We start from the raw sequence: 13,401 nt of genomic DNA on the forward strand, positions 1-13,401 counted from the left end.
GGTGTCCAATCCAATTCCCACTGAAATCAAAAGGAGTCTTTTTACTCATCTCAATGGAAACTGGAATGGGTCATTACATTGTTTTAAACCTAAACCAAAAAATGACAGTCTCATGGAACTACCAGGGAAGTTTCCCCAGCTATTTTTCTGGGCCATATAGTGCTGCTCTTGTCGTGAGGTAGGGGATTGCAGGCAAATACTAACTCCTTCTGTCATATGACTATGAATAGCCTATGCTCTTTCTCTCTTAGGACACTATGGTTCATATCAGCATTTGTATTTAGTCATGGAGCTGCTTTGAAACTTTTACATAAATTTCCTTATGCATCTAAAAATACGATTACTGAGAGCAGAATATTCTGTGGCAGATCCATTATGCTATTTCATTACACAAAACACTCAAAATGCAATTAATTGTCAGATTGATTTTTTAATTATATTACATTTCATTAACATTAACAGTCTATTGCCAGCCTGGAGTTCCCTCAGAGTTGAGTGAACATGAGGAGGCTAAAACAAGATAAAACATGAGCCTAATGTCAAAGCCATACATGCTTAGGAGACCTCTGACTTGTACACTATAGTAACAGTAAATACAATATGTTACAGCACAACAGACCACACATGTTGTCCAGACTAGTTTTGAATAGTTGTGTGATTAACCTAATAAAAATGGATAATTCTTCAACTGACCTTCTCAGAGCTCTCACACACATTTTAAGGTTTCCCATACACTGGAATATAATTTTGGACCAGACTAGAGACATCCAATTAAATTGGTCTTTTCCCACTAAGACATCAGTTTGAAACTGAACCGTTATATTATCCATAGTTAGCCATTCCTGAACTACTGCCTTCCAAGCACAGTATGTCTCTGACATAATAAAGCTCTATAACATACAAGATAACCAACTTATTCAAAAGTTAAAGCAAATGCACGTCTCTGCATAGCCCATGCTAGTAGACCACGCTATGTAAAAGCAGCATGGCCATTCACTGCTTATCTACTTAAGATTCCTAAATGATAGCTAGTGTCACTGAAGTCTCAGTCTCATATTCTTCTTGGCTCACTGCACAGCAGTTTGTTTCCCTCTGCTGGGATTTATATGCCTAATGCTTATTTTTTATTATTTGCAAGTGAAATGATAAATCTGACAAATAGCAGTAAATTTCATGTTTAATTTATGTTTAAAAAAATGGTCAACTTCCTCTAGATTTATGGCTACGTCCTATAGTTTTTGTCTCTGAAAACATGTTACTTTTTGTTAATAAAAGTTTTTTCCTGTGAGTAATTTCATATTTGTTACAATGTTATAAACACAATTATGATGAACTTATCTGGCTTTTTTGTCTTGTGGCTGACAGCTCTGGGTAGCTTAACCTTCTGTTTGTTATGAGGTGACTTGGCTACAGTCTGTAAATAACTACATGGGGAATAAATATTTAGACTTTCCTGAAAATCAACACATGTAGTCTGGAACAATGAAGGATAAAAGTTCATTTGCCAACAATGGTAGCATCTTCCCTACTGTAGGATAGGTGATATGTTTCCGCACATGGACATACAAAAATTAGAGAGAACACTGGATAGTAGCTTCTTACTACTCAAGAAATACTAATTTCAAAGGTCTCATTTGTTCATTAAGCTTCTATATATTACAGTAAAGGGCATCAAAAGTTAATTCAATAAAGTTTCCCAAGGATATTGCAGGAAATTGCCATATTTGTCAAATTATTCAACTTGAGTAAGGTTATCAGAACATGGCCTACACTTACTTAAAATCTGAGTACTTTCGCATCAGTAAAGCAACAACAGAACATATTTGCAAAGCCACTTTATAAAATACCATCTAAGACGAAAGAACAAAAGAATTCTAGGGGCAGTAATAAAAACTATTTTAATGGCATGGCTGTTTCCTTGAGATGTAACATTAATGAAATCCACTGAACATATTTTATTGATGCCATGGTTTTAACTGTTAATCTGAATTCTGGCTATTGTAGAATTACCCTTCACAATTAAAAAAAAGCAATAACCCAGAAAACATCAATGGCAGCAAAAATGCATGTGAAATATGTCACTTTTTGAGAAAGCTGAAAAATAAAATGTTTTATTGATTCACAGGGAAGAATTTGAGAAGGCAAAATGAGTTTGTCTCCAACATGCATTATCCTTTGGGGAAGTCATTTCATTCCATTTTGTGTAGTTCTGCCCTTCAGTTGTGGTTTTAACGCAGAGCCATAATTTACTATGCACTGAGCTGAGTCAATCAAATGCATTTCTCTTAAGGATCATGGCTGAATAAAAATACTTTCTTCTATTCTATGTAATGGTCTAAACCTCTGCAACTTTTATTAGAGATACTGTAGTGTATTAGGTCATTACTGTACAAAACTGTAGTGTTTTTTAAAGGGACAATCTTGAAAAGGAAATAATTTAATCTCAGAATTACTTAGGCTCAGATTATCCTTTTCTATTTAAAAAACAGTAACAAGGAAAAATTAATCTCCAAAATATATGGTTATTTCAATAACTACTGTGCTGAACTGTTTTTAACAACAATATTTAATTTAATACAAAAATAACACAATTATTTCAACAAAAGCATTTATGGACACCAGTTAAGCCAGGTCAGCTACACTTTTCATCCAGAGATCTCAAAGCACTTCAGAATGGGGAATATAATTATCATCGTTAACACTGGAGGACTGGAGGTATAGGAAGGTAAAGGTCAGTGATAGGCCAGGAACAGATTCCCCTCCTCACATAACTCCTCCTTGAAAGATTTAAATCCCCATCTCACAAAAATGCAGAATATGATATTTTCTGCCAGTGCACTGTTCACTTGTCTGTCTTGTCTACTTTGGCCTCGTCTTCACTGAAGAGTTAGCTTGAATTAGCCACACTCAAGTTAACTTCTTGAATTGGCCTAGTTTGATGTCATGAATTAAGGCTTGTAGCTGAATCTGAAACCACCTACTTCCATCTACTTAGTGATCAACAGAGAATTGAGAGCGGAACAAGAGTTAGCTTGTAGCAGAATCACCTGATTAACCAAGCCACCCGATTAGTTGGAAGAACCAACAGGTATGCTCTTAAGCCCAGCAATGGTGTGAGGCCAATGGCAGCTCAAAGTATTCACCAATGGTCCCTCTAATCTCTTCCATCCACGTGTGGATTTTTTCCATCCATGTGCAGACTAAATGTTATGTGTACAGAGACAAGTACACATATGAACCACTCACTAGTAGAAACAAAAAACCTAGCTGTGGGTGCTCTGCTAATCAACTGGGTGGCATTTTAATCTCTCCTGAGTGGCTGCACAAGCTGCCCATGGTTGCATTTGCTACTGCATCTACTTGTTCCTAGGCTCATTCCAGCTCCACTCCTGCCCTCACCCAGCTGTTCCACTACCTTGCCATACTCCAAGTGACCTGTCTTTAAACATCAGCTTAGACTTCAGCCCTGACACTTGGCTCTGGCATCTGGTCTCCGACTCCAGCTATATCAGGGTTTCCCAACCTATGGGTCGGGACCCAAATATGGGTCGCCATTACATTTCAACAGGGTTGCCAAGTGTCTCCCCAGGTGGCTCTGCCTCTCCTCCTTCCCCTGTTTTTCAATTGCCTTGGGTCACCGAGTCTTCCTGAATTGTCAAAATGGGTCTCCATCTGGAAAAAGGTTGGGAATCGCTGAGCTATATGATCCTGGGCTCCTATTCCTGGCTACCAGCTCTTGATCCAATCACTATACCAATTGCCCATGGTCAGATCTCTGACACTTAAGGGAGAGCAGCTGCACTGAATGATTGAATTAACAGCACAGAGAAGCTTGAATTCCCATTGCATTACTAGCTCAACTATCAGTCACATGGGAGCAGCAACCCCAACCTCTTCTGGGGCCAGCTACCTTGAGTTTAAAGCACCACCTAACTTGAGGGAGAGAACTGTGAATGGCAATAACATAAGCACCTTTATCGGATGAAAATAAAGAAAACCATTGTAAAAATAAAAGAATGCTTTATTGTAAGGGACGTTTTAGGGAAGCACTTTCTCTTGAAATGTATATTTCTCTTAAGTGAATATTTCTACTGCCCATAGACATACAATGCAGTTATTATAGGCTTCAAATTAAGGTTTAAAATGGTACTTATTGGTTTTAATACATTTCACCTTAAGGGACAAATCAAAGAAATAAAAGATAAAGAAATAAAGAATGGGTAGTAACCTGACAGTTGAGTTAGAGGCAACACTTGAATTTCCTTGAGTTAATACTGCAGAGAAGACAAGCCCTTAGGTGGTAAGCTCTTCCGTCTCTTATTCTTTGTTTGTACAGTGTCTAGCACAATGGAGCCTTGTTCCTCCTTGGCTCCTAAAAACTATCATAAGGAAGACAACTAATAATAATCACAACCCATATCTCTTGACTTCCAGTTCAGTGCCCTTTCTAATGGACCATATCCTCAATAGCAGCAGTTAGAACAATACTCACTGTAAATGTTACCAAAGATATGTAAAGAAAGAATATAAAATGCTTATGTGGAGATTGAGGGCAGTATCTATTATTTTTTATGAATATCAGCTGCACTTCAATGTACCTGTGAGATATTTTACTGAATGATTGCGTGGCAATGAAGGAGGCTGTTAAAGGGAAACAAAAAGGAAATGAAAGGATGGGAGAGATAAGGTATCATGAGGGAACTGTCATTAAGCTACAAAATGGAAAAAGCTCATCTGCTGGGCTCCAACTAGGATAGCAGGGGTACTTTTCCCAGGCTGGAAGGTGAGATCAAAGGAGCCCTATACCATTTAAGACACCTGCATAGAAAGGAAGAGAGATGAGTAGGCAGCAGCGGCTGGAGCTGCCTCTTTCTCAGAGACAATGAGAGAATGCTGCAGGGGTGTCCTTCTCTCCAAGCTCAGAAGCAGGACTGAGTGGAACTTAGTAGAGCTTGAGAGCAAAGAATACAGTTAGGTAAGACCAGGTGGAGAGGCCTTCTGTTGTTTTAGCCCCTTTATCTGCTTGCTGTGTACTTCTGGGTAAATAAACAATCTCTGGCTTTTAAAAGTTGTTTTTGAGTCACTTTAATCAGCAACTGCTCAGAGGCTCTGAGGTGCCAAACCCAGTTGGGGGCTGTCATACTAACTGGTTCACAGGGGGGATGGAGCCCAGATATCCAGACTAAGAACACTAGGACCACATAAGCCCACCCAGGAGATGTGCACTTGAGGATTAAAAGGAGTTACAGCACAGCTTGCTCTGTTACCATGACAACTTATCACAGCCTTTATTGGACCATGGAACTCATTCCCACAAAAGATTACAGGGACCCTGTAACTATAGTACTAGAGCATGTGAGCAGTACCATGGAAGTCCATACTGGCTCTCACCTTTACCCGAAACTATCTCGGTTTCCTGAGGCAGATCCTCAGCTGGTGGGAATGGTTGTAACTCCACTGACTTGACATTTCACAAAAGCAGAGAATATGCCTCACTCTTTTTAAAATGAGGAATCTAGTGATCACTTAGGGTATGTCTACACTTGCCCCCTAGTTCAAACTAGGGAGGCTAATGTAGGCATTCGAAGTTGCAAATGAAGCCCAGGATTTAAATATCCCGGGCTTCATTTGCATCTTCCCGGGAGCCGCCATTTTTAAATGTCCCTTAGTCCGAACTCTGTGCCCGCAGCTACACGTGGCATGGAGTAGGTCGTTCACATTAGGATCTCTAATTCGAACTACCGTTACTCCTCGTGGATCCTAATTCGAACGACCTACTCCGTGCCGCGTGTATCTGCGGGCACGGAGTTCGGATTAAGGGGGATTTAAAAATGGCGGTGCCCGGGAAGATGCAAATGAAGCCCGGGATATTTAAATCCCGGGCTTCATTTGCAATTTCGAATGCCTACATTAGCTTCCCTAGTTCGAATGAGGGGGCTAGTGTAGACATATCCTTAGTTATTTTCATTAACTAAGGTGCCACTGGTAAAGTTCTTTGAAGTTGCAAACTGCTAGTTAGTGAACTTTTTCCTAACCTTTTTGTTTTCATGTCATACGGTTTGTACTCTCAGGTGCCAAACCCAGCTGGAGCTGTCATGCTAACTGGTACACAGGGGAGATAAAGCCCAGATATCCAGTCTAAGAACACTAGAACTACATAATTCCATCCAGGTTTGAACTACTTTTCTTCTCACCAATCTGATTGTTATTGATATCAGAAGTTATTTGCTTGATCAAGGACTTGTTCTACCTGCAACAAATCCACTTCATAATGAAACATTACAAAAACCCCCTATAATATGTTTTTAACATATCACACTTCTTACAGGAAGTCACATTTATGTGGTTAAACCTGCCGTGCAAGAAATGGCTAGCTTAACATGCAGATATACTTCAGCCAACATTAGCTTTAAAAAACCTACATGCATAAGAAATCGTATATAACAAGAAGTATGATTAGCTTGATATAAGAACATTAACCTCAAAGGTTAAAAAAGACACAAAGCTGCAGACCACTTTCCTGCAGCACAAGCGGTGAGCTGCAAAGTAATGGACTAATCTGCTAAAAAGAATTATTTCAATTATTTTCATCACACCAAATGAAGTAATGATTAGGGTGGGGAAAATGTTTCTTTAATTATATTTAAGATTTAAAGAAATGGAATGGCACTCTATTTGCAGTTTTTAGCCAAACTACCTATTCAAATGGAGCTTAAAATACTGGTAGCCTTTAGAAACTACAGTGTGAAAAAGCATTCAGTCAAGTTACTACAAGAAAACACTTTCCACATCTGGCATCTTGACACATGTGACTGGCTAGGTCATTAATCTTTCCTACCATAGAGTCTACCGTAGCTCCCATCTGAAGTCAGTATCACTTCTGGAAGATCCTCCACCAGAAACCAAGTGAAGCTGGACTCTACCCCTGCATTAGAGCAGCAGTAGAAAAAGTAGAAAACTCCCTTGATCAAAACTGTTGTATTTAGCCACTGGCCCGACTAAAGGGCTGCTCAGTGAGGGAAACGCAGTCTCCTATCCCCTGTCCATCACACAATGCATAGAAGGATCTGCTCAGGTGATGCCACCTTTTATTCTCCCTTCTCTAATGCATTCTGAAGTCTTGTGCACAGAAGGGAAGCCATGCACCAGGCTCCTCTCCACCTCCTTTGATATGCTTGGAGGAACTATAAATGTGGCTGGGCCTTGGATGAGCTGTCAAAGGGGGAGTATCCATTCATACTGTGCACCTGCCTATAGCCATTCAAAGCCTGGGCCTTAAATTGTTTCTTTGGTAAAACTCCAATGTCTTTATAAAATATTGTAAATCCAAAGATACACTAACAAAAATTACAGCAATCTTTACCACACTACATTCAGCAACTGCATTGTGTGAGCACATACATCCCAGACTTGTGAATTGGACACCAAAGAAGAGAAAAGTCACAGAGAATCCACGTTTTCCTCTTGAGAGTCCAGTCCTGATAAGGCAGGACTTCGGGGGATTAGTTACTTCAATGTGAAAATTCAGATTGTGTAGCCATGCTCAATAAGAAAGGCTCACATTTGTGAATCTCACTGTCATGTATAAGGGTGTGTCTACATAGCACCCTTAGTTCGAAATAAGCTACGCAATTTCCAGTGTATTTTGAAATAGCGCCAATTTCCAGTGTATTACGAAATAACTTGCTATTCTGAAGTGCCACTAACCCTCATGGAATGAGAGTTACTGGGATGTCGGAATAAGTTGCCTGTTAAATCTATTTTGAAATAATGGGCTGCTGCAACAGACGGAGATAGCTATTTTGGGATACTTCTGAAATTTCTGTGCAGTGTAGACATACCCAAAGTGTTTTGATGCAGCAAATTACAGATAACCAGGGATGGAAGAATAACATATATAAAGAGACACCATGGAATAACATTTGATTCATGGAGGTCTGATAGTAATCTCCTACCAATTCTATCCTGTTGTGCCCCTTGTGTGAATGAACAGAGAATTCTGATTTGATAAGTGTCTGGTACCTACACATAAATGACCTATGAGTTGCCAGTCCCTAGAGAATCAGATCAGGGCTGATGGAGTTGTTCTGTATTATACCAATGAAACTGACAGCAGACTCTGACCCCCACAGTGAGTTTGTACTGCGAAGATTTTGGGTACTAAATGGTGGATTCATTTCAACTCCTCTGTTTCCTGTACTGATACATTCTTGCGAAATAGAACAATTAATTTAAGGGAAAAGTGTTTCAAGGCAAACTCCACTTGGAAACATGTCAGCTCAGCATCTTAAAAAATAAACAGCTGTTGTACAAAAGGCATTTCATACTCAGCAATTTGAAGATTAAAAAACACCATTCCTATCAAAACAGTCACATAGAAAAGAACATGCCACACTCCAAACCGGAAGCTTTCCCTTGACCTTCAAGCTTTTTAAGCAATGTATGCTCCTTCGCCTTCTACAGCAGTTTCCTAATCTATTAACACTTTAATCCACTCACTGTTTCTTCCTGTAATAAAGTGTGGCATTTTATAGCGTCCTACAAGCCATCTTGCAAACAACCTCCACTACATACACCAAGTTTTGAGAAGTATGTATGAATATGGTAAATGCAGAGGAAAAACCGACAGACTCAATTAGTCCATTACACATGCTAGGATATAAGACATATGAGATCAGGCCATTACACTAATGTGAACTACTTCCCTTTTTACAGAAATAAGAACAAGTATTTTGGAAAATACTGAGACAACATGCACCATCAGAAACCACAGTGAACGGAAAATGCAGATTTGTAGACACCAACTAATGCTTTCAAACACTCTCAAGCCACTTGAGTATGTTTTAGTAGAACATTTTAAACAAAAGGTTTTCAAAAGTTCAAACATATGCAAATTACAAACATAACACTACTAATGAGGACACAGACACATAAATAAGGAAACATAACACAACAAACTATATATGGTCTCGATCCTTCAATGGGAACCTCTGATTTCCACTGTTCTCAATGGGACAAATGAATCTCTGATAACTCCACTGAAATAATTTTACTTGCACCAGAGATGAATTTGGCCCAGTGAATCAAGTACAGTACTGGAAGCTAAATCAAAGCAATTATTACCACAAAAATTGAATTATTCATTCGTAACTGAAACACAACCCTTTTGTGTTGTTAAATAGGACATGCTATTCTTTATATTATACCATTATGAGTTTTGTTCAACAACATCCTTATATATTCACAGTAGAATCCCCAGGTACTTACCAGCTTGCCATTGAGGAAAGAATTTAGGAAAAGATTCAGGAACAATGTATTATCAATCTGTCACACGTAATTTGTGCTAAATCAGATAATTCTGTTCCTCCAATTTATGGAGAGGAACATAAACTTGGCAGTAATGCAGCATGACTGTCTATGCATAAAGTTATAACCAAACAGGAAAACGGAAGCTTTACCAAAAAAAGAGAGCAGGAAATAACACTTGGTTTAAAAAAAAAAAGAGAGAGAGAAATAAATAAATCTTGTTCAATATAAAAAGATGAAAAGAAGAAATAATCCAAGACCAAGAAAACAGATTAGGATCAGATCAACTGCCATTTGTTTCACTGATAGTTGATATTTAAAGCATTTAATTAGTTTTTCATGACATGGGTTCAGTGACAACAGAATTACTATCATTTGTCAACACAGTCAGTGTGCTTGGTTTTGTACAAAACACAGAGACCTTGTCTATACTGAGGGCTGCCTCTAATGTCAGCACTGAGAATGTAAGTGCTAACCATCAGTGAAGGCAAGGAAAGTCACCATTTGTACTGGTGGACCTTATCTGCTCCAAAGAGTCTATAATCAAAGCACTCTTATTCATGTTGAATAGTACTTATTTAGTGCTGGGTGGGTAACCTAGGATGGTCTAAGTTGCACTAGGAACCAAGGAGGCCCTCAGCCAGCTCAGAATTCAGAGAGGGCAAAGATTGGAGTCAGCCACCTCTTCCTTTTCCCTCCTGCAAAAAGCAGCAGAGAATCTGTCCTGATATAAGTACTATCCCAGGTAACACTCCAGAAACTTTTAAAAAATGAAGCTGACTTTTGGGAGTGACAAGAGCAAAGAAACAAAAGTGCTTCTAGATGACAATAAAGAATGAGCTATTTCATGACGTTTTCATTTTATTATAATTTATTTTGTCTTGATATCACAGAACTGATTTTAAAAAACAGTTGAACTGTCCCAAATTGTGATTGCAGTAAAACATCAGGAGATGTGTCTCAGCCAACTGCAAAATTTCAAATTCCATGATAGACTCACAGAGCAATTCCTGCAAGATATGCACAACCCATAGGGTCATATTGCTAATGAATTATTCCCCTGCTCTACACAGACACAGCCTCATAAAACTAAACTTTACCTTGCCTACATATTCTGATCAGCTTTCCCCCTCTTCTGGATAATTCTGGCACTGTGTCAGGGTAACTTTATAAATCATGACTACAAACTGTACTGCTCCAAAGGGCTTTAAAGCTCATAGGGAACACAGCAGACATCCTTGGCATTATCACTATGTCAGTATGTAACCAACATGAGTACGAACAGTACATGGAGGGTGACTGTGGAATGCAGCACTTTGGAGTCTGCAGCAAATGGGAGCGGAGAGGGGCAGTGCCTGCAAGCACAGGTCCATGCGGCATCACTACCCGTCCCCCACCCCGCAGGAGCTGCTACAGTTAAGTGCTCCAATCCCCTGTCCCCTCCTGCAATCTTTCTCCCACTCAGTCTCTGTACCCCCACCCTGCTCCTGCACTTCATCTCCTGCTCAGACCCCCTCCCTCACCCTACTTTTGCACCCTAACTCCTGGCCAGATTTGCACCCCCAACCAACTTCTGCACTCTACCTCCTGCCCACACCCAAACCCTGCTCCCCAGCAGCCCCCTCCCTCACATTGAACCCCTCATTTTTGGCCCTACCTCAGAACTTAGGGGGCTCCCACAAGATCTACTAGCCCTGGGTCCCCAGCAGAGTTGTTCCAGTCCACTCAGCTGCCTAAGGTGTGCAACAAATACATTAGCAATTTCATAGCTGGCACAGCAGGGACAGATAGATTTAAACAACCAAGTCAGCATAGCATGAGATATCAGCTACTTAGGATATGTCTACACTACACAGCTTTTATTGACAAGGCTGTGTCAACAAAGCCTGGTCACTAGAAGTCAGCACATGTGCTGTAAATGCTGTTTCTCAGCACTTTTGCTGACAAAAAACTTTCACTCATTGGAGCTAGCTTTCGCTTTGTTGGCTGAAGAGCATTCCTGCTGATAAAGCACCATTTACACTTGCCCCAGCAAAACTTTTGTCATTTGGGGTGGGGCCAGGGAGAGGTTTTTTTTAAGCATCCGTGAACACAAATGTTTTTGTTGTTCAATTTCAAGTATAGACTAAGCTTCTGTGTATAAATGCCTCACTGCAGCAGGTGTTTCTGTCACCAAGTTCAGCAAAGGACACTTGTACAACTAGATTAGTATATGAAGAGTGTAGTATATGAAGTGTGGTTTTTATGGCCCAACCCGTGTCTCTAATAACAGATTATTACACCCACATTTTTTATTGGACTTTCTTTGATCTGACCTCATTGGCGGTTTGCTGCAATCTGCTCTCTCCCATCTTTTTCAGTCTCTTCACCTCATATTCACTTCACTGTGCTTCCTATCTTCTTATCCCTTTCTCCTCCTGTCTCTTTACCTTAAATTGTTCCCCTCTTAAGTAAACCTGCCCTGCCAAAATAGCAACATGATGTCATCGCATTGTTCACTTTGCTTGTGTGTTCTATCCCTTCCCCACCCGGTGCCCATCTTATATATTTAAACTGTAAGCTCTTCAGGGAATGGGCCATATACTATTCTGTGTTTGTACAGTGCCTAGCACAATAATGCTTCCCTGGCTCTTATTCGCTGCCGTAAGAACATGTATAGAATATAGCTGTTCTTTTTCGCCATTTATTTTGATTATTTTCTGCACGTTAGCCAACAGAACAATTAAAATAATTTACAGTTTCACATTTATTTTCAGTCAATGTCTATTGAGTTTCATTTTCTGATTCTCATGCATTATACTAGCACAATGCTGCAATGTCTGGGTTATAAACTTGGTAAGGCTGGGGAGGACAAATACTGGCCCACGGGCTGGATCCAGTCTGCTAGGGGTAGTCTCCGGTGGGCTGCTCCTGCTGTATTTACCTGCACCTCCACAAGTACTGGTGATTGCAGCCCCTATTGGCTGCAGATTGCTGTTCCTGGCCAGTGGGAGCTGTGGGAAGCGATGCCCAATCCGCGCCACTTCCCACAACTCCCATTGGCTGGGAATAGAGCTCCACAGCCAACGGTAGGGTTTTAAAAGTGGGTAATCAGCTAATTGAGTAATTGATGGAATTTCCATCGACTGCTTGATTAGCTGATAAAGGGGAACTGCAGAGCTGCAGCGGTGTTAGCTCCCAGGAGCTAACCCCACTGCAGCTCTGCCTTTTAAATGTATTAAAAAATGCCTGGTGCCTCTGGTGCTGCGCACCCTGGGGGAGAGGAGACTTCGTGCGCTCCCCCATCCCCAGCTCTCTATTGACCTGGAGGCAGGAAAGCAGCAGAGTGGCCATGGGCTGGATCAAAGGGCTTGGTGGGCCAGATCCAGACCACGGAGGCCCCTTTGTCCATCCCTGGATTACAGGGTCTGGGAGGGGTTTATGACCTGGGGCAGGAGTGTGTGTGTGTGTGGGGGGGGGGGGAATTCAGGGTTTTGGGCTGTGACCCGGGATAGCAGATTAGGGTGCCAGGTCTGGGAGGGGGTTTTGACTTGAGGAGGGGCATAGGAGGGGATGCAGTGTCTGGGAAGATAAGGTTTGAGTTACATAGGGTAGGAGTGCAGGAGGGGATAGAGAGTTGGGAGAAGGAGGGACTTGGGTGCCAGAGGCAGGCTCTGGCTGGGAGACCTTATCTGGGTGGCTCCCAGCCAGCTGCCCAGCAAGTTCCTTAATCAGGGTCCCTGCCTTCCATGCCCCTGTACTGCTCACAGCAGCTACAGGGGCCATGTGAGCCCAGGGGATATGAAGGGAGGGGCACTTCACATGTTGCCTGTCCTGCAAATAGGCAGCTGCTATTGGCCAGAAACTGGCCAATGGAAGCTATTGGGGGCAAGGACAGCGTGAGAAGCCTTTGCCCCCTCCCTTCAGGCTCTCAGTATTCACAGTATTCGCAAAGCATCGCCTTCACCGTGCTCATCAGAATGACCCGTCGTCAACAGCTAAGAAAAATGCCTTCAACAACATTCGCAGGATTGCACAGAGCAAGCTTCGCAGGACTCCTGGTTGAGTGCCAAAGCAGATGAAATCCAGAAGTTTGCTGATAGAAACGATGCCAAA

At 41.2% G+C, this 13,401-nt stretch overlaps 1 protein-coding gene across 8 annotated transcripts in view; it reads right to left on the reverse strand.

Moving 5' to 3' along the window:
- The window catches only part of EVL (Enah/Vasp-like), a 211,449-nt gene that overhangs the window by 90,279 nt on the left and 107,769 nt on the right, over positions 1-13,401 (reverse strand). The window contains exon 1 of one of the 8 annotated variants that reach the window (XM_075926576.2): positions 9,268-9,440. The exons of the other annotated variants lie outside the window; for them this stretch is intronic. Coding sequence (XP_075782691.2) covers positions 9,268-9,278 — 11 coding nt within the window. The 5' untranslated portion in view covers positions 9,279-9,440. Of the gene's footprint in view, positions 1-9,267; positions 9,441-13,401 lie in introns of those variants that run through there. 8 annotated transcript variants of the gene reach the window in all.

The sequence above is a fragment of the Pelodiscus sinensis genome, chromosome 5, assembly GCF_052426305.1.
Source record: "Pelodiscus sinensis isolate ZL-2025 chromosome 5, ASM5242630v1, whole genome shotgun sequence".
In the NCBI taxonomy this organism is placed as follows: Eukaryota; Metazoa; Chordata; order Testudines; family Trionychidae; genus Pelodiscus; species Pelodiscus sinensis.